At 46.0% G+C, this 26,540-nt stretch overlaps 1 protein-coding gene across 1 annotated transcript in view; it reads left to right on the plus strand.

Moving 5' to 3' along the window:
- PHACTR1 (phosphatase and actin regulator 1) overlaps positions 1-26,540 on the plus strand; it is a 571,513-nt gene that overhangs the window by 446,392 nt on the left and 98,581 nt on the right. The window contains exon 5 of the mRNA XM_077769981.1: positions 8,597-8,677. Coding sequence (XP_077626107.1) covers positions 8,597-8,677 — 81 coding nt within the window. The remainder of the gene's footprint in view (positions 1-8,596; positions 8,678-26,540) is intronic.

The following is a 26,540-nucleotide window of genomic DNA, read 5'->3' on the forward strand; positions in this document are numbered from 1 at the left end:
TTATACACATTTGGCAAAAGTGTTTGGATACTCATAGGGTTCAAGGACCTTTGTTAGTAAGAGGCACAGTATCTGGTGATCCTACCATTTTGCTTCTAGAGTAACATGACGTCTTGAATATGTTGGTCAGACCATTCTGTTTGAAACTAGACATTTATAGGTGCATTTGCTTCCACTTTTTCTTCGTTTTCACGATACCATTTAGATCAACAACCCCATTGCTTTTCTCATTAATTTTCCTAATTTTTCTCATTAATTTTTACCTTCCTAAAAAGCTGGCATTTGCCATCTGGTTTTTCAAAATGGAAGGTCTCCAGGTTTATTCTACTTTTTCACATTCTTCCCCCCGCCCCCCCACCTTTCTCTCCTTTTATCCATTGTACATATAAATTTATTTTGAAACAGAGTCTTTTTTAAAAAATGAGAGCATTTTATGTGGAGATAGATATGGATTGATTATGTTGTGCTGGGTTTCCTAAGCTATAGTCGTTGCACTATATTAATAATCCTCATTCTTCTTAAGTCTGATAGGAAGTAGAGGTCTGTTCTAGTCTCTTGAGGTTCATTCCGTTTGTCACTTGGAGATTTCTAGATGAAATTCACATTCACTGGCATTGTATAATTTCAAAGGGATAAAAGCCACTGATTTTATTTACAAGTTGACTCTTTTAACAACCAAAGAAAGGTATGAGACTCTGCAGTGAGCTACTGCAAATTTCATCATTGCTCGATTGTTTTTCCCACTTGAAATTTCTAGCTCCTCCAGAATGTAATTTACAGGCAGCTGACCAGAGAATTCAAGAAAGATGAATTATCCTAGAGGACAATCTGAACAAGTCCCTGCCTTGGGACTCTGAGGAGACCCAAATAATCTGGTCCAGCATCAATATTGCTTGCCCACCACTGGCCATGCTTTCTCTCTCTCTCTCTCTCTCTCTCTCTCTTTTAAATAAATAAAAAAACACCAGTACTTAAAAGTTATGAAACTTAATCTTCCCTCGGTACTGGGGGCACATAAAGGAAGCACTGCCTGGAAATTGTACATCTGGTGATGTGTTCTAGAAGACTCTTCCATGTTCACATGCGTGCCAGAAAAAATTCGTTTACGGTACCAATGTTTGTGTGCCCCAAATTTGAAACGACTTAAATTTCCTTCGGTTGCAGATGGGTAAGTAAATTATGGTACTTGAGTCATTCGGAGAGAACAAGGCACTTCTGTGTGTACTGATGGGGAGGTCTCTAAAACATATTGATAAATGAGAGGGAAGGAAGAGTTGTAAAATAATATGAGCAGAACGATCTCGTTTCTGTTTTTAAAAACTATGTTTATAAATGGGGGGAGGAGTGTGTGAGAAGGAGGGAGGAAAGAAAAGGAGACAGGACAGATTTGAGTTGTATCCAAGAAAGGAGGGGCGGTGAAAAAAGAACTCTCTTTTCGCTCCATTTCTTCAATTATTTACAGTGAAAATATGTGTGTAAGTGAAGAAACAAAAGCATATGCAATAAAACCTTGGTTTGTGAGCATAATCCATTCTGGAAACATGCTTGTCATCCAAAGCACGTGTTTATCAAACCAATTTCCCCATAAGAAATAATGGAAGCTCAGATGATTCGTTCCACAACCCAAAAATATTCATATAAAAATGATCACAATACTGTATTATGATAGAAAGTCATAGAGAAAATACAAAATATAAAGAAAAATAAATTAACCTGCACTTATCGTTGAAAACCATCCTGGTGGGTGTGAGGGAGACAGGAGAGAGAAGAGGTATTGTGTAGGACGACTTTCACCATCAGTCACAGAATCACTGCTGTCTTTTGGCTCAATGGGATCTTTTTCTTTTCGTACAACTTTAACAAGAAAACTATCCACTGACCTAGAATGAAGGAAAGCTTATTCCTAAGCAGCCTCTTGTATGGAAAAGCAAAGGACTGTCCACAGGTGCTTTGAAGTGACAAAAATAAACTAGTGCCAGTTGTAGGAACCTTCCATCATTCTGAAAAATCACTTGATTTTTGCCAAATGCTGTGGCCTGAGGCTAAGCATCTGAGCATGGGAGACAATCACCCACAATTCCACAGTGAGAGAGAGAGAGAAGAACCACTGGCTCAGTTGTGATCATGTGATGTTCTGCGTCATATACTACTCGTATTGCAAGACATCGCTCGTTTATCAGGTTAAAATTTATTAGAAATGTTTGTCACCTTGCAGAACCTCGCAGAACAAGTTACTCGCAATCCAGTATTTTCCTGTATATGTGTGTGAGCACACATGCACAAAATAGTTATTTTTAACACATTTTTCCAATCTGGACATTCACTAGGGAGAGCAAGTCCACCCAAGATGTCTGTTTTAAGTTCATCGAATGTCGGGTAATCATGGAATCCCGGGCTTAGTGCGTACCTGTGTGGATAGGGAGGCTGGGAGAGTAGAGGGGTGGGTTGGGGGGGGTGTGCTGGGGAGCCGGCTTCCAGTAACTACGGCACAGACCCCAGCACTGGCTGGGAAGCAGAGCTCACCAGAGCACTTGGACTGGAACAACTCCATTGTTAGGGTCGGTCTCTGGGCTTCAGTGGAATTTACTGCCAAGGGTTAGTTCTTCACCAGGCTCTGCATTTCTAAAGCATTTGCTCAAATGGGAGCAGATTCAGAACAAGAGGCTGGAGTATAAAGCTGTGGACAATATCCCTAGTTTACAAACCAGAGCAAGGATAGGTGTGGTGTTTTGTTTTGGTTTTTGCTTTATTTATTTTGAGAGAGAGAGTGTGTGAGAGCATGAGGAGGGGAGATGCAGAGAGAGAGAGAGAGAGAGAGAGAGAGAGAATCCCAAGCAGGCTCTGTGCTATCAGCGCAGAGCCTCATGTGGGGCTCAAACTCATGAACCCGTGAGATCATGACCTGAGTTGGAATCAAGTGTCGGGCACTCAACCGACTGAGCCCCCCAGCCGCCCCAGGATAGGTGTGTTTTAAGATGTAGTTTGTTATTGTTATTTGAGGTGTGGTGAGGGAAACAGGTCAGGATGCTGCTGCCACTGAAAATATGGTCTGTTACACTCACAGAGCCCAAGAGAAAGGGCCATGCCATGGGGGGCCATGTGGGAAAGCACCAGGCTGGGACAGGAGGCGAGCCTTTGGTGTGTTTCCCATAGGAAAGAACGGTCAGCATAATAAGCAAGCTTATTTGGCTGGTTTGAATAATGTCAGCAGGCTCTGGGCCATGGGGACTGTCTCCAGTTGTCTGGTACCAGGCCCTGGGGTGATTAGGGCAGGGGGAAGTAACCTGTGGAGTAAGAACCCCATAAAGGAGGTAGTTGGGGGTGTAGGCTCTGGGTTGGTTGGTTTGCAGGTGGAAAGTATGTTCACGGGCTAGTCAGATACTGTCTGTTGGAGTTGGCCTGTCCTGGAAGAGACTTCTTTCTGTGTATTTGGATCTACTCAATGGACTCTTTGTCGGTAACTTCGCCCTTTCCCTCTTCAGGCTGTCTCTTTGGTTAGGTGCAGGATTTTAGCCCTGACGTCCCTGTGCTGGTCTTTGTGTGTTCGCTGGCTTATGCGATTTTGGTTTTGATGTTTCACTCGCCACAGGACCACCTCGAAAGCCTTTCACAGTGTCATGCACTTATGGTAGCCCAGAAAATTGCTTTTTTCTTCAGATCCACGGAGTTGCGTTGCCACTGTCTGAGCTGAATTTTCATTTTGTAGGGGCGGGATTAAATGCCTGCTTTTTCTATTTCAGGTCTATTGGTTNTGTTGCCACTGTCTGAGCTGAATTTTCATTTTTTTTTCTTTTTTCTTTTTTTTTTTTTTTAATGTTTTATTTCTAGCAGAGAGAGAGAGAGAGAAGGAGACACAGAATCCGAAGCAGGCTCCAGGCTCTGAGCTAGCAGTCAGCACAGAGCCGGACGCGGGGCTCGAACCCACGAACCGCGAGATCATGACCTGAGCGAAAGTCGGATGCTTAACCGACTAAGCCACCCAGGTGCCCCTGAATTTTCATTTTGTAGGGGCGGGATTAAATGCCTGCTTTTTCTATTTCAGGTCTATTGGTTAGAGCTTTAGAAAAATGTTTTTAGAAGTTTACCTTTAAAAATTTTTTTTTGGGAGAGACAGAGCGCAAGTCGGGGAGGAGCAGAGAGAGAGAGAGAAGGAGACACAGAATCCGAAGCAGGCTCCAGGCTCTGAGCTGTCAGCACAGAGACCAACACGGAACTCAAACTCAAGAACAGCAACATCATGACCTGAGTCAAAGTTGCATGACCTTAACCAACTGAACCACCCTCCCAGGTGCCCCCTGAGCAAGTTAATTTTGCTGGGACTCACTTTCCAGAGGAACCTACTTCAGAGGATTGTGGTGGGGATTAATTTCAATAACATAATCTGCCACCTTTCTCAAAATGATCCGTATATCTCCTGTGTGCACAGGAAATGGACGAAGTCAAAGGATAAATAAGCCATCTCTTGCCAGAATGTCAATTAAACTTGGAAACTGGTTGGGGAGGGGAGGGGGATGTATTATTTAAATAAGAGCAGATCTTATTCTTTCTCATTGCCATGTAGTAGTCCATTGTTTAGATGAACCACATCTTCTTGATTCATTTGTCCATTGATGGACACTTACGGTCTTTCCATGTTTTAGCTATTGTTGAGAATGCTGCTATGAACATGGGGTATACATGTGTCCCTATGCATCAACACTCCTGTATCCCTTGGGTGTCTGTAGCAACATGGATGGAACTTGAGGGTGTTATGCTGAGTGAAATAAGTCAGGCAGATAAGGACAAATATCATATGTTTGCACATATAGGATTAAGAGGAACTTAACAGAGGACCGTGGGGAAGAAGAAGGGGGGAAATAGTGGGGGAGAGGGAAGGAAGCAAACCATGAGAGACTCTTGAATGCTGACAAAAACTGAGAACTGATGGATGTGGGGGGGAGTGGGGATGGGCATGGAGGAGGGCACTTGTGGGGATGAGCACTGGGTGTTATATGGAAACCAACTTGACAATAAACTATTTATAAAAAAAATAAATAAGAGCAGATCTGTTATGTGAGTTCCACCTTAGTTCTTAGGGACAAACTCAGTATTGTAAAGAAATGGCACATTTGGGACAGACAGCTTCAGTCGTGCCCTCAGAGCCGAAGCATTCCTGCTTTGCCATTAGGAGTGTTTCTGTGAAAAGTGTGAGAAGCACTGAAAAGAGTCCACCATAGCCCATGCCGGGATAGCACAGTCTCAGTTAACATCCCATCATGGCCAACATTGGGATTGGCATCTTCCCTACTAACCTGCTTCTCATCCTGGGCCCCCGCCCCAACCTGAGTACTTGACACCAGCGGCCATTCAGCTGTACGAGTCAGGAACCAAGCAGTCGCCCCTGACCCCTCTCTTTCCTTCACATCCTTAACTTGATGCCAAGGCAACGTTGCCACCTTCCCATGACTTGAATGCAGCCTTTGCCTACATCTCCGTCACCAGCATTTTGGTCCGAGTGACCATCGTGTCCTACCTAGACAAGGTAATGCACTAGAACTCCAACTCATTCTCCATGTTGATGGGGGGCATTGATCTTTCAGATACTCAACTCTGACCGTTTATTCCCATTGCCCTTAGAATAACGTGGTCCATGAGGCTTTGTGTGGCCCAGCACCCTCCCGCCACCTCCCTGCAGCCCTCTGTCTACATCTCGAGTCCTCCTCCACCTGGGGGCCGCAGTGCTTTCTCTTCACCAGTGGTCACATGGTTCCTCTGTCGGGGGCCAGTGCCCGGCTTCCTGTGTGTCTGGAGTGTTTCCTTCAGCCCCTACCTGACTGCCCTTTTTCAAGATAATATATATATTCACCTTTCAAATTAAGCTCGTGGGCCTCTTCCTCAGTAAAGCCTCTTCTCATGGCCCAGTAAGGGAGGTTACTGATCACACGTCTGGCAGAACGTGTCCCTTTCTTTAAACAGGCCTTCCCTCCATTTGTAACCATACGTTAGGTGATATTATTTGATGACCGTCTAAACCATGTCTTAGTCTGTCGACTCAGTGAGGGTAAGGACTGTCCCTTCGGTCACCATCATCTCCAGCCCCTGGCAGAGTGCCTTTCACCTTGGGCAGGGGTCTGTCGTCCTTGAATGAGCGCGGTGTGACAGCCGAGGTCTGCGTGGCTACGTGGTAGGCCTGGGCGCAACCACATTCTACTGAAACTTGCTGTCTCCGCCCGCCAAGCCCATGGCTTTGCCCACCTTGATGCCGATACTTCCTTTAATGCTGGGCGCCAGGTCCTTCCGCTGGTCTCTGGTTTTGAAACCCCCTGGGAAGCTTCCTTCTGTGGAAAAGGAATCTGTCCAATTTGTGGCTCAGTACAGGACGGGCAAGGCACCTCTCTCTGTGCCTTCTGTGTGGCCTCACGCCACCCAAAGGATCTGTTCACAAAGTCCTTGCTTTAAAACCCTCCTCCCCTCGGCCTATCCAGTCTTCTCCACTATCCCAGCAAAAGCGGGCAGAACTTTCTAACCTAAGCGCATGCCGTTAGTGCTCTCTTTACTGGGGGTTGCTCTTGGGCACAGAGAACATGTCTGCTCTCCTGCCATCACACCATGTGATCTGATAGGAGCCCTAAAACTCCAGTGATTCCTACCCCCACCTTTATGGCTTGACCTTCATACAACCCTCCCGCCCTCGCTTCCGCGCGTATGTATTTCTATGTATCTGCGTTACGACTAACCAGTTCTCAGTAAGCTGTATGTGAGCGCAGCCTAACCTCGTATTTCTTTCCCGGTCTCCTACTGCTGAATTCATTAGACGTGAAGAGAGAGAATATTTTAAAAATAGTAAGTCCCAATGTATATAAAAAGGGATTTTCAACCTTGACATGACAGAATAACCCAGTGCGCTTTTTATTCCAGTATAGATCTCCAGGTCCCAGCCTNAGGCAGAACTTTCTAACCTAAGCGCATGCCGTTAGTGCTCTCTCTTTACTGGGGGTTGCTCTTGGGCACAGAGAACATGTCTGCTCTCCTGCCATCACACCATGTGATCTGATAGGAGCCCTAAAACTCCAGTGATTCCTACCCCCACCTTTATGGCTTGACCTTCATACAACCCTCCCGCCCTCGCTTCCGCGCGTATGTATTTCTATGTATCTGCGTTACGACTAACCAGTTCTCAGTAAGCTGTATGTGAGCGCAGCCTAACCTCGTATTTCTTTCCCGGTCTCCTACTGCTGAATTCATTAGACGTGAAGAGAGAGAATATTTTAAAAATAGTAAGTCCCAATGTATATAAAAAGGGATTTTCAACCTTGACATGACAGAATAACCCAGTGCGCTTTTTATTCCAGTATAGATCTCCAGGTCCCAGCCTGGACCTATTAAATCAGAGACGCTGGGGCCAGGGTATCCGTGTTCCTCAGACAGGCAGAGGGACTTGACCAAGGTTACGCAGCCAGTAGATAATAGCATCACAGTCCCCGTTTCCTTGCTTGCTTTCTAGTGCTGATTCATATTCCTTGGACTAAATTCTACTGAACTCTGTCTGTCATTAACCTGTATCGGAATTTGTCTGCATAAAAGTTCCCTTATTTTATAACTGCCCCCCCACCCACCAATAACCGTGTGTCCAAACGATGTGGACATTCTCAAGCTGACAAAAGCGAACAAAGTAACTTCTCACCCCCTTTCCCCACTGTTTACCCAAAAACAGAGATGTCAGCTGCTGGGGCGGCTCGCTTGCCTCTGTGGGCTCTGCTGACTTGCCCCCAACCTGCCCTTGAACCACAGGCCTGCCCTGTGGGCGGCCGCTCACTTTTCCACTCCTGGGCTCTGTTTACACTCGAATTACCCTCTCTCGTGCCCACTGATCCGAGAGAAACGCTCCCTCTCCCTCCTCCAGCCCCACCTGCTGGAGTATGGGGCTCAGATGAGCAGCTGGGTCACGGTCAACGTGCATTTCATAACCAGGCAGCTCACAGGTCTCTTGCTGCTTGCATTTGGAGCCTAAAAGAGGGGAGCAATGGGCATCTGTACTGTGGGGGTCCCCCACTACCTACCTCCATCTCTCAATCCAGAGAGCTTTGTGGGAGATATTTTTTTTAGTAGTTGGGAAGAAAAAAAAATCCTCAGTGACTTCTATATAAACCACATAATTTATTTAAAAAAAAAAAAAAGGAAAAAAGAAAAAAATTGCACCTACGAGGACCGGCCACCGGCAGGAAGATGCGCTGATAGAGGTTGAGCTGACCTTGAAGGTCGCATTTCTGACTTTGAATCCTGGCCCCTCTTTTCAGTAGTTCTGTGACTCTGACAAGTCGTTGAATTTCTCTGTGCAACAGATTATTCCGCCGTAAAGGGGGAAGAAATAAAATGAAATACCAGCGCCTGCCTCTTAATTAGTTTGAAGCTTGTTTTGAAGATTAAATGAAAAAATCTGTTGGAAATGCTTGTTCTCAGATCAAAAAATGTTCACAGATCTAAGTAACTTACATTAATAAAACGGTAACTTGAGGAAGCTTCTCCATATGTTACTTTTTAATACATATTAACATGTTTCCTCTGAAAAGCGTCTTTGTTACTGACTCACACCTGCTTCTCTGTGTTTTGCTCGTAGCTCTGGAAAGGAAAATATCAATGAGGCAAAGCAGAGAGGAGCTGATAAAACGAGGGGTTCTGAAGGAAATCTATGACAAAGGTAAGGGGAACTGGTCCCCTCTGCAGGGCCCAGAAAGGCACGCGTATTTCTTGAAGTTGGATTCTGTTTGCTGTATCACTTTATCAGGATTTGAACCTTTAAACTCCTGACAGTTCTGGAGAGAAAAGAGAATTTTGCAGACCGTGCCAAAGCTCTCAGGATTATATTAGCAGAGAGAAACCAAGCTCCCCTTTTCTCACCATTGGAACGAAACCACGGGATGCTGTGAAAAATGATGTGGCCGCAGGAATGATGTGGGTTCCTGGTTGGGAGCCTGTGGGCGTTCGAATGCACACAGCCGGGGTGAAGTTCATTGCTGGGGCTCTTTCGGGCACTAGGTCCCCAACACAAATGTTAAAACCCTCCAGGCATCTAGAATTTCCTTAACAGATTTTTTTTTACTGACAGTCTGTCTTCCCATAATAAAAGGCGTTGAAGTGGTGAAAATTAGAAACTGTGGCCGTACACATAAGATATTTTGAACGATAATATTGGCGGTAGTACAGATGCTCTGTGAATGTATCCACAAGTGTTTGTCAGTGAATACTGTGTGTCTTTGGCTTATTGAATGACTGTCTTTAAATATAGATGTATGCTGTGGTTCGCGCAGTATATTAAGTATTCTTTATTTTTTTAAGAGCTTTGCTGTGTTTTTAAATTTTTTAATATTTATTTTTGAGAGAGAAAGAGAGACAGAGTGTGAGCAGGGGAGGGGAAGAGAGAGAGAGGGAGACACAGAATCCGAAGCAGAATCCAGGCTCCAAGCTGTCAGCACAGAGCCCGAGGCGGGGTTCGAACTCATGAGCGTGAGATCATGACGTGAGCTGAGGTCTGATGCTTAACCAGATGAGCCACCCAGGCACCCCTAAGAGCTTTGATGTTTTTAATTAAGCTTTCTCTCCTTCTCCCCCCTGCTCCTCCTCTCTCTCCCTTCCCCCAACCCTTCCTCCCCTCTCCTTCTTCCTTCCACTATCCACGTTAAGACTCGCACTGAAATGACAAACTGTCATCTTCCAGTCTTGATACGGACATCACCAGTAATTGTTTCAAGTATGACTGTTTGGAGCTGGTGTTAAGTGGTGGGCCAGATTATTAAAGCACGTATTCTCCTCTAAAGAGGGATCCTGATCGTTCAGGCCACCCTGTACTTCTGCGCTCACCGTGTTTCTGTGAGTCTTCCGCAGGCCTGCCTTGTGTTCTAACATAAGAGCAGGTTGGGTTTCTCAGGCTGGGACTTCCCACTGATCGCACGGTGGTCAGCGACTCCCTATTCCCCGGGTACATTTCACCTCCTCCGTTCTGGTTATGGGACTTCCTGATGGCACCTTCAGGGACTTTTTTCTTACCACCAGTGGCCACCCTGAAAGGCTAGTAGGCAGTGCCCCACCCTGACCTAAGCTGCAGGGGGTGCTGGAAGTCGGGTGTGAAGTTGTGCTACTTGAGACTATCTTCTATAATTATCAGGCCCTCCCGGGGCCCAGAAATCCCTTTGGTGAGCCACTTGATCTTTCTTTCCACTGCTGGGTAAGGCCTTACTAAACTACAGCTCTTTGGATGATTAAGCTCCAGGGAAAAGGAAGCCACAACTTGGTCACTTTTCTCATATGTCTTGCTTTCTGTACAACACCCACCTCTCCCCCCACCCCCCCAGCCTCTCCTGCAGCGACCTTCAGTCTTCCTGCGTTTCTCCTTGTTACTCCCCGGCCAAGATGGCTGGAGTCTGAAGACGGGTAATGTGAGCATCCGCATAATAAGCATCTACTTGCTTAAATACTCCCTGCACATTTTAAGCCTGCTCAGATCTAGGGGCGCCTGGGTGGCTCAGTTGGTTAAGCGTCCGACTTTGGCTCAGGGTCACGATCTCACAGTTCGTGAGTTTGAGCCCCGCGTTGGGCTCTCTGCTGACAGCTCAGAGCCTGGAGCCTGCTTCGGTTTCTGTGTCTGCCTCTATCTCTCTCTCTCTCAAAAATAATCAATCATTAAGAAAAACATTTTTAAGCCTACTCAGATCCAATTTAATGACCCCTTCCCCTCCCTCCTACCTTCCCGTAACCCTTCTGTCTCTTACTGTTAACCTTTAGGAATACTCTCCAGAATGTATTTACAGCATGTACTACTCCCATCACAGCTGATAACTGGGTGAGGGTCACCATGGCCCAAGAAACTTCTGACTTAACCAAAGACGCCATAGGTTGTGAGAACAAAAGCCTCATTTTCTAGAGACAGAAATGGGGGTGCTGAGGCTGGGGCCTCCAGTGGTATTCCCATGCGCTTCGTTGGTGCGCTCGGTGGCTGGCGGTGGAGGAAGGGACCCGATTAGCCTGCACTTGTCGCCACAGCACCCCCACTCATTTGTCTGTGCGCTGTCACTCTCTGGACTTCCCCATTCAGTTGTTGGCTGGCTTTCCTTACCAGCATGGGCACTCCAGGAGAACACGGACCTCAGAGGCTTACCGCCAGGTCCCTCCCCGCCCCAGATAATGCTTGAGAGAGAGAAGGCTCGCAGCCGTGTTTATTGTTTGGATGAAGGGAACAGGAGGAGAAGAGAGGGACTAAAACTGGAAATCCTATCGCACGCAGAACATGCAGAAGTTTGTATTTGCTCTGGGTTTTTCTGATAATAAGTATCCATTTGGGTCGCTGTGGATTTGCGTCTTGTTGCCTTGGGTCCCATCAGCTGTTAGGAACATGGGCCCCGGCGTCAGATGGCTTGGGTTCCTTTCCCATTCCACTCCTGACCAGCTGTGCAGCCTTAGTCGAATTGCTTACCTTCTCTGGGCTTCTATCTGAATAGAATGAATGTGGGGATGAGGATTACATAAGATGGCACCCGTATGTTAGTTTGCGAGGGGGCTGGCGTAACAAAATGGCACCCACTGAGTGGCTTACGCGACAGGGATGTACTTCCTCACTGATCTGGAGACTGGAAGTCTGAGATCATGACATCAACAAGACTGATTTCTGGAGAGGTCTCTCTGCTTGGCTTGCAGATGACTGCCTTCGCACATGGCCTCTCCTCTGTGCCCACACACTCCTGGTTCCCCTCCTCCTCTTCTTTTTTAAAATGTTTTATTATTTTATTTATTTTTGAGAGAGAGAGAGAGAGAGAGAGCATGAGCAGGGGACAGAGAGGAAGAGACACAGAATCTGAAACAGTCTCTAGGCTCTGAGCTGTCAGCACAGAGTCTGACACGGGGCTTGAACTCACGAGCTGCAAGATCATGACCTGAACTAAAGTCAGATGCTTAGGTGACTGAGCCACCCAGGCGCCCCTCCCTTCCTCTTCTTAGAAGGACATCTGCCCTATCAGATTGGGCCCCACCCTATGACCTCACTGAACCCTAATTATCTCCTTATAGGCCCTTTCTCCAAATACAGTCGCATTGGCGGCTTAGGCTTCAACATATGAATTTGGGAGGTGAGGGTACCCAGTCTTGGCCATAACAACTTGTAGAATAAGCTACTGTCACCCCATAAATGCTCAAGAAATACCATTATTAGTGGTCATCGTCATCGTCCTTTATAGGTTTTGAGACCCTTTACATGCCTCACCCTTGGTCGGCAGGCCCAAGAGTTAGGAAGGAACATTGCTGCCCCCTTTTATCTAGAGGTGCAGGGTCTGCAAACCCTTCTTACCAGGTGGGGGTGCTGACACGAGACCCTTCGCCCCCCCCACACACACCTCTGCTTAGGTTTTCCTCTTCTCCTCCCCTTCTAGGACCTTATTTACCTTGTGAGAGCTGGGACCCTGGTGGGTAAAACACATAAAACCCTGTTGCCACGACCCAAGTGGACAGCAAGTGGCAAAGGGACTTTACTCATTTTCCAAGTTGTGTGTTTCCGAGAGGCATTTCGTGGACTTGGAGCAAGCCTTCCATATTGCCTGTGGTAATGCCTCGTTCTACGCCGCCTCCTGTGTTAGCAAGCACTGCTCACGACTCACTTGGCAGCACGACAGAGTCCTCCAGGGGTGCATGGACCCCGACAGCGGCCCGTTGGTTTATAATGACTGTGTCTGTCCATCCGGCCACAGGGCCAGCCTCTGTCCACACTGCGGCCATGCTCTGTCGGCATGAACTTGCTAATGCGGCGGAGAGCTGTTTATCCTTAGTTAGGGTGCTTTCCTCTTTCAACTTCTTTACGTTATTGATTTTGCTTAGCGATACCCCACTTGTTCGTAGAAAGTATAAAAGTAACCCGTGGGTATGTGAGATCTATCAGTATGCGGGCGGGGCGAACTCAGAATTGATGAGGTTTTATGACTTCACAGTTCTCAGAATTCTGTACATGTTGCTTAGCAAGTTAAAAATCCCAAACTGATGCATAAAAGGTCAAATCTGGCAAAATGAGACCTGGGGTGGAAGAGGGAAAAGTATCTCAAATGTCTACGAGGAGCAAGGTCAGGAATCTTCCATTTAGTGAAATGTGTTGGAGGTAAAGAGCATGAGGTAGTCAATGTCTTGGGTGGTTTTTTTCTTTATTGATTTCCATACAGAATCACATAATGTTAGAATCCAGAAGGAACTTTAGATAGAAGTGGGTTTTTTTTTTTAAGGTTTATTTATTTATTTTGAGAGAGTTTGAGTGTGTAGAAGCATAGGAGAGGCAGAGAGAGAGAGAATTCCAGGAATCCCACACAGGCTCGAGGCTCAGTGTGGAGCCCGATGCTGGGCTCCGTTCCACAATCAGAACTGTGAGACCATGACCTGAGCCAAAATCGAGAGTCAGATGCTTAACTGACTGAGCCACCCAGGTGCCCCTACATAGAAGTGTGGGTTTTTTTTTAAATGTTTTTAATTTATTTTTGAGACAGTGCAGGCAGAGTAGACACAGAGTCACGGGGGCAGAGGATCTGAAGCGGGCTCTGTGCTGACAGCAGTGAACCTGATGTGTGGCTTGAACTCATGAACTGTGAGATCATGACCTCAGCTGAAGTTAGATGCTCACCCAGCGGAACCACCCAGGCGCCCCTACATAGAAGTTCAAATCAGAGAAACTGGTTTATTCTCTGGGTATATTGAGAAGGGAGGACACTTGGAAAACTACTTATACAGTTAATTTTTAGTTGTTACCCATGGTGTAGTAGGGATGTGGAATCATAAATTCTTTTTCTCCCATTTTCCAAAATTTCCACAGTATGCATGCAGCAGGTTTAGGGAGAACAGAGTGTAAACAATTAGAGGAGCCATCATCATTCCACTCATGGCAGAAAATAATCTATAATTTGATAGCTCATTTTTTAACAATTTATTTCCCACCCTTGCAGCCTGTTTGTTTGAATCAGAAACTAAGGGTTCTTTTAGACCCTCTGGGGCATTCCTTGGTTCATTCAACAAATTGGCACTCAGTGCCCCCTCTGTACCACATGGTCTCCTAGGTCTTGAACTACAACGATCACCAAAAGAGCAAAATCCTCACCTTCTCAGAGTTTATATTCTACAACAGGAAATAGGAAATCATTAGATATGCATATGACATATCGCCAAGCAGCTATAAGCCCTATGAAGAAAAACAAAGCAGCAGGGTAAAAAGATAAAGTCCTAGGTAGAGCCATAATTTTAGATAAATGCAATCATGGAGAACTTTTGGAGGAGGAGATATTGACACAGAGAAATTAAGTGATCTGTGCCTGAAACCCAGGCATTGGCCCCACTGCCTACTTCCACAATACTTTAAATTGACTCACTATGTTACTTTTAAATTAAAGTCTCTGTAGGGCATTTGCCTCTCTTTGTCTTCTGTAAATCAGAGCACACCTTCCCCTGCTCGGAGTCTGCAGTGGCTCCCCGTTTCACTAGGAGACATTCCAAGTTCCTACGACAGCCTACAAAGCCCTCTGTGATTTGCCCTCCAGCCCTTAAGTTTGCTTCGGCTCCGTTGCCATACTGCCTTGTAACTACCTCTCGGTGACACATCTCTAGGCTCGCTTTCTAGCCCTTGAGGTTAACACTCCCTTTCCTGAAGCCCTTTCCCCCAGACAGCTGTCCACACAGCTCACCTTTTCAAGTCTTTGCTTAGATGTCACCGTCCCTATGAAACTTACCCTGCAGATGTTACATTGCCATGTCCTTTCCTAGGTCCTTAGCTCCCTGCCCCTGCTCTGCTGTTTTCTGTCTTTTGTTAGCTTCTGTCTCTTCTCCCCTTCAAACAGGCTCTAGAAGTTACTCATTTATTGTGTTACCCTTTTTGTTATCCGTGTCTTCTCACTGGAATGGAAGTTCCACCAGGCAGGGTAGGATCTTGGTCCAGTTTGTTCACGGATGGAGCCCCAGAGCCTCCTAAGAGCGCCTGGGATGTAGCTGGCGTTCAGTGTGCATGTGCTGGAAGAACAGCACGTGCAAACCGGAAGCTGGCTGTGCAGGTTCACACCATTTGCTTTATTCGCTGGTGTTGGTGAACTTCCCAGTTCTCTGATCCCCCTTGTTTATTTCAGCTTTATGGTCCATGAAACATTATTGCCAATTATTTAAATAGGCAATAACATAATAGGTGTATATTTATGCAGATGGCTGCTAAATACTCCCATTTTCATATAGTGGCTTTTAAAAAAATTTTTAATGTTGATTTATTTTCAAGAGAGAGAGAATGCAAATGAGGGAGGGGCAGAGAGAGAGGGAGACACAGGATCTGAAACAGGCTCCAGGCTCCAAGCTGTCAGCACAGAGCCCACGAATTGGGGATATGACCTGAGCCAAAGTCGGACACTACACAGACTCAGCCACCCAGGCGCCCCCATATGGTGGCTTTTTAAGTGTTAAGGAGAAAAATATCCTGAAAACAGTGAATGGTTTGGCCACTAGTAAAACAGTGATGATCTCTCTGTGACTTAGCAAGCATCTCGGGAGGCCACTTGGTCTCCTGGTGTTATTTTCGAACATAGAAATGATGGAGTAGAAGCCCGGCAAGGTTATGCCTTGTGGAAGGAAGCGTATGCAGCCAATGAGTGTGGACTCCTAAAACCTCTGCTAAGACCGTGTGTCTGCCATTTAGAATTTAAGGAAATGCAGGAAAACTTCATGACGCGTTGCCATTTGGTAATCAGACGATCTTAGTGAGTCTTGCTATTAGTGTCATTGAAAATAATCTCTGTAAATAAGCATAATGCTGGATTTAAGGAATGTTAAGGTTGGGTCGCCCGGGTGGCTCAGTCGGTGAAGTGTCCAACTTCGGCTCAGGTCATGATCTCGCAGTTCATGAGTTCAAGCCCACGTCACGCTTTGTGCTGACAGCTCAGAGCCTAGAGCCTGCTTCGGATTCTGTGTCTCCCTCTCTCTCTCTGCCCTTCCCCCACTCGCACTCTGTCTCTCGCTCAAAAATGAACATTAAAAAATTTTTTTAAGAAAATTAAAGAATGTTAGGCTTAACAGTGGCGATGGTACCGGATTGTCCTGGGAAACCTCAGTTCTTCCCCAGGGTCACCTGCTCCGTGCAGTATGGGCATGTGGATGTATTTATAAGTTATGAGGAGGGGAGCCCAGGGAAGGGAGACCATCTCTGCTGTGGAATGATACATCGCACCTGCATGTGACACACTTCCACGTGGAAGTGGGAACAGGTCACCAGAATGTGCAAGCAAGCGTGTAGCTCAGGCCACGGCAACTCTCCCAAGAGTCCCCACAGGGATCCCGCCGAGACCCCAGGAAGGAGAGGGCCCCCCAGGGAGAGGAGGAGGAGGAAGAGCAGAGTGCATGACAGCAGAAATGACCGGGAGCCCGGGAGCAGCTCCACTTTCCATTGTGTGCTGGGAATTAGAGATAACATTTCACAGCAAACCACAGAGTGCACCAAGGTGTGCTCTCTTCCTTAATTGAGCGAGAGCAGCATTTTGGAAGGTGTTATTTTTAATTATAAGCACAAACAGAAGCTCCCTGAAATGAGCAAGTCTTTTATGCAAGAGGCTGCATTTTCCCTCTCTGGCATTCCAGAGAGAAAGAAGGGGGGCGGAGGGCAGCCTGATACTTAAATTAAAAGGTCATCATATTTTAAAAATACAAATAAAAATTCTCCAGCGTTTCAGAGGAGACAAACCGCGGTGGGCTTGGCCCTTCGTAAGTCCCATCATTTATCTGGTATCCGGGGTTCGTACGCTTTCAAAGTCGGAGTTTGTGGGAACAGATTTTCACAGCCTCTACAGGCACCGTTCCTTTGCCACATCCTGAGCTGTTTCCCACGCCTCTCCCTAGAAGTGGCGTCTCCCCAAAGCTGTGTGTAGAGTAGCTGCGTGGAAATAAAAGGAGGGTTTACCATCAGCATCAGCAACACGTAATCGCTGCCCTAGCACCTCCGAGCCCAGTACGGAGGATTTTGCCCTCGTAGTTGGAAAGTGGCTTAAAAAATATAGAGAATAACAGAAGTTGTGATCAAAATTCTCTTAAACGATAGGGTTCTTTCAAAAAAAAAAAAAAAAAAAGAAAGACACCATCCCAAGCCAGAAAATTACTGAAATTACTGTTACAGCCACAGCAAGCATCCCCGGTAAATGCGCTCCTCTCTCCTCTATTTGCCGAGTACCTGTCATATTGCAGGCACCGTTCTGGGCACCAGGAATACTAAGGAGGGACAAGCCGGCCTTCCCTGGCTAACGGAACCCACAGTCCTGGGAGTGGGGTTCGGGCACTCAGCAGTCAGGGAAAGTACAGGATGTCTGGGAGCACAGGGGAAGCATCCCCCACCCATGCCTGGGGACTCAGGGCATCTTGGAAGGAAAGGTGTCACAGATGAAACCTGAAGTGTGATGAGATTTATCCTAGAGAAGGTGGATGGGTAAGAGGAAGAGCTGGCCGCTGCGGAGACACCAAGCTGGGGAAAGGGGAGGGAGACAGAGTGTGTCCAACAGGTTTGTGAGATGAGGAGGAGGTGGGGCGGACCGTGCAGGCAGGAAAATGAGATTCGTTGTTTATTCTTTATCCTGAGAGCCGTGAGGGGCTGTGGAAGGGTTTTCTGCATGATCAGATCTGCAGCCTCATCACTCTGCCTATGGGGAACCAGAACTTGGAGGGAGCCCAAGACACAAGTCAGGGTGGCCAGATAGCGACTGTTGCTGGGATTCAGTGACCTGATTGCAGGCCCGCGCGGAAATGGGGGTGTCAGGCGGGGAGGACAGACTAGAGAATTAGAGGAGATGGAATGGGGTGGGTCCTGTGACTGCATCGATCTGGGGAGTGAAGGGGAGGGTGTAGGCGCTGCAGACGCTCAGGATTGTGCGTTGGACAACTGGGCGAGCAGAAACGGGCCAATCGCTGAGCCGGGAACCCAAGACCAAGTGAGTGTAGGCACAGAATAGTGCCATAGTTTGACCACACTGGGTTTGAGACGCCCAAATATCTAAGTAGACCACGAAATACACAGATTGGAAGCTCAAGAGAGACCACGAAATACACAGATTGGATGCTCAAGAGGGAGATCTGGGTTGGAAATGCAGGTTTGGAATCGTCAATAAATGATCATTAAGTCATAGGAGTTGACGATCGTTCTCAAAGAAGATGCAGGAGGGGAACATAAATGGTCCTGATAGAAAACCCCATGGAGCCCCAACATTAAATGATCTAGGAGTAAAGCAGAAATGGTCTGGGGATAAGGAAAACCCTCAAAGGCTGAGAAGGGACAGAAAAATAGGATGTAAACCGGAAATGTGTATCAGCATGGAAGCCAAGACAAGGGGCAGTGGTTTGGGGGGAAATGGTCTAAAGTGTCAAATGCAGAAATGCCAACCGAGATAGGGTCCAAGAAGTGTCCTTTTGTTTATTTTTATGCTGTTCAGTTGTAGGCTTTTAAGTGACCTATGAAGCCAACGTGCGACCAACAGGGCGAACGTTAAAATGCTTCTGATTTCCGTTAACAAGAACTTAAGGAGGGCAAAGCAAGAAGCAAATCCAGACCAATAGTCTTTGTGTGTTGTGTCCTCTGTAGTATTCCAAATGCCTTGAGCAGTGCTTGGCATTTCTTGGTGCTTGTTTCATGTTTTTTGCATGAATGAGTGAGCGAGTGAATGAATCTCCCATAATAAAGACCAGTAGTAGGACGGCTCTGAGGCTGGCTAATTCATCAGGTCAGTGCGCCATCATCAGGCTCCGATGCCTCACGGTAACAACATGGCTGCAATAGTTCCAGCATCATCTAGAGACACGGTATCCAGAGGAAAGAGTGAGTGACTCAAGGGATGCCTGGGTGGCTCCATCGGTTAATTATCTGACTCTTGGTTTCGGCTCAGGTCATGATCTCATGGTTCTTGAGTTTGAGCCCCGTGTCGGGCTCCATGCCTGCATGAAACCTGCTTTAGATTCTCCCTCTCCCTCTCTGCCCCTCCCCACCTTCTTCCTCTTCCTCTCAAAATAAGTAAATAAACTTGAGAAAAAGAAAAGAGAAAAAAAAAAAAACCCTTCCTGACTTGCCTAGGACTTGCGTAGGTTTAGACAAGTAAGCATTCAACCTTGACCCCCACGTAAAAATCTACAAAACGATGACACTCAGCTAGGAGCATCACACCCAGGATCCTGGTCCTCGCTCTCTGATCTTCTGTGTGTTCAAGACACAGGGGAGCTTTTCATCTCTTGGGACTCTGCTTGCAGAGTGAATGCAACCCCAGGACCCTGATTGCACCAGCCGGCAAAGCCACGCTTTCCTTTATTCCTCTGTCTCTATGCCTGGTCCCTAGCCCGCTTGCTTAAAGGCCGTCTCTGACCAGCCAGGTGGCCCCCCTATGGCGCTGTCGGAGGATCTAAAGGACATAGTCCGTTTTGGCCTTTTAGGCCATGGCTTGCTCAGTGTTAAGTGCTCAATGAGTGTTAGCAATGGTCTCTACCAGACTTCTGGCGTATGCAGCTCTTGTACCTTTTGTTTTTGTTGTTCATTTAAATTCAAGTTAGTTACCATACAGTGTAGTCTTGGCTTCAGGAGTAGAACCCAGTGATTCATCTCTTACATAACACCCAGTGCTCATCCCAATAAGTGCCCTCCTCAATGCCCATCGCCCATTGAGCCCCTCCCCCACCCCACCCCCCTCCGGCAACCCTCAGTTTGTTCTCTGTATTTAAGAGTCTCTTATGGTTTGCCTCCCTCTTTGTTTTTATCTTATTTTTCCTTCCCTTCCCCTATGTTCATCTGTTTTTTTCTCAAATTCCACACATAAGTGAAAACATGTATCAGGCTTTCTCTGCCTGACTTATTTCACTTAGCATAATACCTTCTAGTTCCATCCACATTGTTGCAAATGGCAAGATTTCACTCTTTTTCATCACTGAGTAGTGTTCCATTCTCTCTCTTCTCCCTCTCTCCCTCTCCCTACCCCCCGTCCACTCGCTCATTTGGGCTCTTTCCATACTTTGGCTATTATTGATAGCACTGCTATAAACATTGGAGTGCCTGTGCCCCTTCAAATCAGCATTTTTGTATCCTTTGGATAAATATTTAGTAGTGCAATTGCTGGGTTGTAAGGTAGTTTTAGTTTTAGTTTTGTGAGGAACCTCCACAATGTTCTCCAGAGCGGCTGCACCAGTTTGCATTCCCACCAACAGTGCAAGAGTGTTCCCCTTTCTCCACATCCTGGCCAAATCTTGTTTCCTGTGTTGTTAGTTTTAGCCATTCTGACAGGTGTGAGGTGGTATCTCATCATGGTTTTGGTTTGCATCTGCCTGATGATGAGTGACGTTGAGCATCTTTTTCATGGGTTGTTGACTATCTGGATGACATCTTTGGAAAAGTATCTCTTCATGTCTCTGCCCATTTCTTGACTGGGTTGTTTTTTTTTTTGGGAGGGGTGTTGAGTTTGGTAACCTCTTCTGTTCTTCTTAGATGCCTGCCTTCTCACAGTTGCCTCCCTTCACTGGAGACTAGACCCCACTCCCCCAACCCCAGTGCCACCAGGAGAGCTGAGACTCCGTTGGGAGGCTTCGGGACTTCTCTGAAGGCCATGCCCACCTCTGTAGCTCTTGGCCACTGGCCTCAGGGCTCCTGCCATCCGCATGCGCCCCAGAGCATGTGTTCACCCCCCCAGCCCTCTCTTAATTTCTCTGAAAGAAATACTGTCCATTAAACTGACCACTTACTGCCGTGTGGCCCAGGTTAGCAACATCATGTTGCCTTCCTCGTTCCGGAAACAGACTCACTCACATTGGGGCCATTCTTGTGACTTTCAAGTCTGTTACACGCAGTGCAGGTCGGGAGACTTTGCAGCCATACCAGAAGTGTCCCGTCATCAACTGTGCTGGCCATCGCAGCGGCTCCAGCCTCACGTGGTTGTCGAGCTCTTCAAGTGTGGCTGGTCTGACTGAGCGGCATTGCATTTTCAATTTTATTTAGTTTTACCCAACTAATAGTAGCCACATGTGGCTGCCGGGTACCCTATTGGAGAACCGAGCTAGAGAAACCGCTACTTACATCTGGCAGCCGCTGTCGTTTCCCTCCCCCACTCTAGCCATTGAGGATTTTTTCAGTCGTGGATTCTAGTTTCAGCCGGGCTGCCCCAGTACGCAAGGCCCTCGCACAGGATTCTATGAGGGTCACGTGATTGTATAATAGCGCAGGAGAGAAACTGACGTCCTATTCATTTTACGTTCAGTCCCTGTTCCAGTTGCATTTGGGGGGGAGGGTATCAGAATGCCCAGGAATAGCAAGATGGTAAATCCTCTTCTGGCTACAAACCTTGGAGCCTGAGTCGTTGTTTGGAAATAGCGGTCGGAGTCCTCATGCTTCCGCAGGGTACGTATATGAGAACGAGTGGGCTTTGGGGTGAAGTTGGGGGAAGGGACAGACTTGTACCCAGTACAGATGAAAGAAACCGCTCTGGGAGGGGAGACACCATGGCTCAACACAACCATCTGGAGTCCCGGCCAGCAACTGAGAATCCATGTGGGCTGTAGTGGGTTGACCATCAGGTCCGTAAAGGCAGGAAACGCTGATCAACCCGACAGAAAACAGCTACAGGGAAGTGCAGCCCAAACAGGCTCCCGGAGATCTGTGCCACTTTTGTGACAGGAAGTCATTGCACCTCATGTATTAAATGGTTTAGGCAACGGCCTCTTAATCATTTCAAAATAGGCTATTAAGTCCAGAGCAATAGCCACAATAAGAAAAGCAAGGTGGTTCTCCAGGCGCGAAAGCACGCGCCACTCCATTCCGCCAATGAGCTCGGCCGGAGTATCGCAGAACCAATTATATTCTGAGACTGAAATACATCGTGTACAGATTCCCAAGGTCGTAGGTTCAAAAGGACCCTGAGTTACAGAGATGCTTGTATCAGACAGAGGAATCACATGGCTTTTGCAAAATTGTTCCTCTGTCTAAGCTGGCCAGAGTAATCCAGAGACTTCTAGCTGTATGTAGAGATAAAGTGGAAGATCTTTGTAAATTCTTAAAACACAGGTTCCCCGATCCTACAGCCCTCTGCAGTGTTTGCCTTAAGTCCTGGTGATACGAAGAGACTTTTATTTTATTTTATTTTTTTTATTAATGTTTTATGTATTTCTGAGAGAGAGAGAGAAAGACAGCATGAGCAGGGGAGGTTCAGAGAGAGAGGGAGACACAGAATCTGAAACAGGCTCCAGGCTCTGAGCTAGCTGTCAGCACAGAGCCCGATGTGGGGCTCGAACCCACGAACCGCGAGATCATGACCTGAGCCGAAGTCAGATGCTCAACCGACTGAGCCACCCAGGCGCCCCACGAAGAGACTTTTAAACACACGCCCCCAAAATGACTCTTCCGTGGTCACCAGAAAGAGGAGACTGTGGGATGTTTTGCTTTTGCAAAGAAGATGTTCAAGTCTTTTTAAATGCTCAGGAACCCAGTGCATTCGTTCCCAAACAGGCAGTATTTAATAGGAATGTATCGTTTGGTGTGTGTTTAAAATTCTGCAAAATGTAAGCACCATTTCGTTCAATTACATCTATTCCCTGAACTCAGGCAAACTGAAGAAAATATCTCCAGCAAAAGTTGACAAATGCCTGGGGAGCCATTTCCGACTTCTTAGGTTTTAAAGCTTTTAACCTTTCAGTAAAACCCTTAGATAAATTATTTCTTAGCTAAGTGTTGCTTGGGAGATCATCTGACTAGGAGAGCAGCTAGTGGCTTTGATTTGCAATGATTTAAAATGTTATTGGGGGGCGCCTGGGTGGCTTAGTCGGTTAAGCGTCCGACTTTTGCTTAGGTCATGATCTCACGGTTCGTGGGTTCGAGCCCCACGTCGGGCTCTGTGCTGACTGCCAGCTCAGAGCCTGGAGCCTGTTTCAGTCTGTGACTCCCTCTCTCTCTGACCCTCCCCTGCTCATGCTGTCTCTCTCTCTCTCTCTCTCCTAGAAATAAATAAAAATATTAAAAAATAAATAAATAAATAATAAAAGGTTATTGGGACCAATTGTAGCTTTGCCAAAACCCTGTATGTTGTTCTAAAGTGAAACCTTTGTGGGCTTCAAAACAATGGCTCTACCCCCTTCATGGGTGGATTTCTTCCTACTCTAGTGGAAAAAAAGTGTTTCTTTAAGAAAACAGAAGACGTTGATGAAGTCTGTATTTTGTGGCTTATTAATATTAGGTCCACTAGCACCTGTGGAATACTTCTTTGAAAAGCACCTTCACGTTTAACTCATCAGCCACTCAGTGCAGGTGCCTTTTGGGGTCAAAGAGCACGTATGGGGAGCTCAAATGAGAACATGCACAGGCTGAACAATATCTCTGTTCTCAAAGGGGAAAAGACAGGAAATGCTTGCATGAGGCTCCTCTTACATGTCTTCACAAAGGTAATTATTTGCTGTAACATACGTAGCTTTCTGCTTTAGTGATGGCCCTTGGGGATCCCCCATACATGAAAATCTATTTGAGTTTCACAAGCTGCATGTATAGATTCTACATGCACGTTTACATTAGTAACAAAGATGCGGTTTATGGCTCCTCCTGTTTCTGGCCTGAAATTGCCACACGATGCTTTGCTTACATAGTAATTTTTCTTTTGCCTTGAAGCCTAAATGTAGTCCTGATTTCATGATGTCATTTGCTTTTCTTCTCTATTGTATGTACCTAACGGTAACAGAATTGGAATTTTCACGGTGACATCTACGTGACACATGTATAAAGGGTTGCTAGAGTGTTCTTTTGCCATCCTTAAGGAATTAAAATTTCAAAATAAGTCATTTTAAATGAGATCACACAGTCTCACCACTTACTAGCTCATTAGCTACCAATTATGTGACTTTACCCACGTTATTTAAACCATCTGCTGTGTACTTTCCTTTATTCAGTGAAGATAGTTTTGGAACCAATCCCATAGAATATATTTTTTGTCTATGTTAAATGAACAGGTAACTGGCTCATGGTAAATTCCCCAAAATGTTGTTTAAGGGGCTGTTATTACGCATATATATATATATATATATATATATATATAATAGGTCTAGTACAATGTCTGTCATTGTACATGACATTGAAGATGATCTAAAATGCTTAAAAATGTTTCTTTGAGCATCCCTTTCGCTGTCCCATCCCCCCCCTTGTTTTTCTACTGAATCTAAAGGCTTTGCGTGTAGTGCACAGGCTTCTAGCTCTATACTAAAGCTTTACCTAATAGTTTTGTTAAATAAAAATATAAAACTTTATTAGTAAACGATAGGCCTGAAATTCATCAGTGTATTTCCTGGTTCTTCTTGCTCTGATATGCCCACAGAGAGTAAACCAGGGAAGGAAGAGGAAACCGAAGTGGATTTGCTGGGTTAGCCTATCTGTTATTTCAGGCTTATTTGCAAGCTTTGGGGAGAACTTCTTCTCATCTCCTCCGGCTGTCCGACCCGACACATAGCACTGATCTAGAAGGAAGCTTGGCACCAACACAGTCATCCTTTTTGTTTGTTTTGTTTTCAAGGGACAGAAGGCCCAGACATTGAGTGACTTTTGGCAAGCTAGCAATGGCAAAAACAAGAACATGGCTCTCCCCACGCTCAGAGTCTGGCTCCTTTGGCTGCTCCTGAGAATGAGTTANGCCTGAGATAGAAAAAGCCTTTGCTTCCCTTGAGACACCAGACTCTTCTAGGTTCTTAAGGTTCCCATATAGAACTCTTGATAAAAGCTCGTCTGGAGGAAGTCATTGACAGGCTTGACAACTTTCTACTCAGGCCCTCCCCCCAAGCCTGGACCTCACATCAGCCCAGCAAGAAGAAGGTCCGAGCCCTGAATCAACACTGGTCCAAGGTGGCCAGAGAGAAATGTATAGTCNAGGTCACTGCAGAGAAGGAAGGGTAAGAAGCCAGGCCCCCCCCCCAAAAAAAAAGAGCTTAGGGGAAATCAATGCATTCTTAAGAAACCAGAGGGGTGAGGAAGGGTTTTTCCCTCCAACAAAAACTGTTATTTTTTTTAATTTAATGTAACAAGGCAGCGTGCAATTTGTGTGTGTTTACAAATGTAAGCATCTTTACAGAAGAAAAGCTAATGATCATTAAACTCCACTTCTTCTTATCTTGCCAAATTTACGTCAGAACTCTGCCACCCTGCACACCTGTATCATTTTGATGTGCTCCTGATCCACACGTACAAACTGTCCTCCGTTCCTGCTTCTGTACTTGACGTATTTCGGATCCATTTTTTTTTTAATGTTTATTTACTTTTTGAGAGACAGAGTGTGAGTGGAGGAAGGGCAGAGAGAGAGAGAGGGAGACACAGAATCTGAAGCAGGCTCCAGGCTCTGAGCTGTCAGCACAGAGCCCGACGTGGGGCTCACCCCCCTGAACCGTGAGATCATGACCTGAGCCGAAGTCGGATGCTTAACCGACTGAGCCCTCCCCAGGCGCCCCCAGACCCATTTTGTAGTGTCTGGGCATCACCCGCATAATCATTTCACTTGCATTTCTTTCCTTCCCAGCAAGCCTCTGCATTTCACAAGTGGCATGTGGAACGCTTCCATTTGTTTGTACAAATACTCTTCGTTCTTGGAATAGTCAGTTTTTTATTAGCTATGTTTGGCTCCTGTTTCTCCGCTACACTGCTCTTTTTCTTACATTTGGTGTATAGCATTTTATTTTGCAGATTAAAAATCAAATTTTGTGAGTCAGTCAAAAGCTCTCCATCTGGCTTCCCTCTTACACAATCTGAATAAATAAATATGTGTGCACATTTATTTATACCATTCTAGTTTTGAAGTTTTATTTTTTGGATCCATATGAAACGTGTTGCCATAATATTCAATGTATAGGCACAAAGCAATTTTTTATTAAGTAGGCTCCATGCCCAGCATGGAGCCCAGTGCAGGACTTAAATTCATCACAGAGATCAAGACCTGAGCTGAGATCAAGAGTTGGATGCTTAATGGACTGAGCCACCCAAGTGTCCAATAAAGCAATTTTTTATACTCATAGTCAACTATTATTTATTAAGTAAGGATGTCTTATCCAACTAGAAATACATTTTTAATTTAGTTTTTAATGTTAGTTTTGAAAGACAGAGTATGAGCAGGGGAGGGGCAGAGAGAGGGAGACAGAATCTGAAGCAGGCTCCAGGCTCTGAGCTGTCAGCACGAAGCCCGACATGGGCCTGAACCCTCAAACCAAGAGATCGAGACCTGAGCCAAAGTCGGACGCTTAACCTACTGAGCCACCCAGGCACCCGAAATACATTTTTTAACATAGGCTTTTATAGAAACCATATGCATATCCTAGAAAATCAGAATCAGGGGTGAGCCTAAGTTTATATTGAAGTATTTTTTCAGAATTAAAATTGATTTTTGTCTTCAACTTCAAAGGGCCACGAACCCTGAGCCTTTTCAGAACAAAATCTGTATCTTTCGTGCAATTTTTAATGTTACTTAATGTAAATGCTATTATTTGGCTCTCCGTGAGAACCTAAAAGAATTCCCACTGCCCATTCTCTATGTGACGTTCGTGTGTTAAAA

The sequence above is a fragment of the Crocuta crocuta genome, unplaced genomic scaffold (assembly GCF_008692635.1).
Source record: "Crocuta crocuta isolate KB4526 unplaced genomic scaffold, BGI_CrCroc_1.0 scaffold24, whole genome shotgun sequence".
Classification (NCBI taxonomy): domain Eukaryota; kingdom Metazoa; phylum Chordata; class Mammalia; order Carnivora; family Hyaenidae; genus Crocuta; species Crocuta crocuta.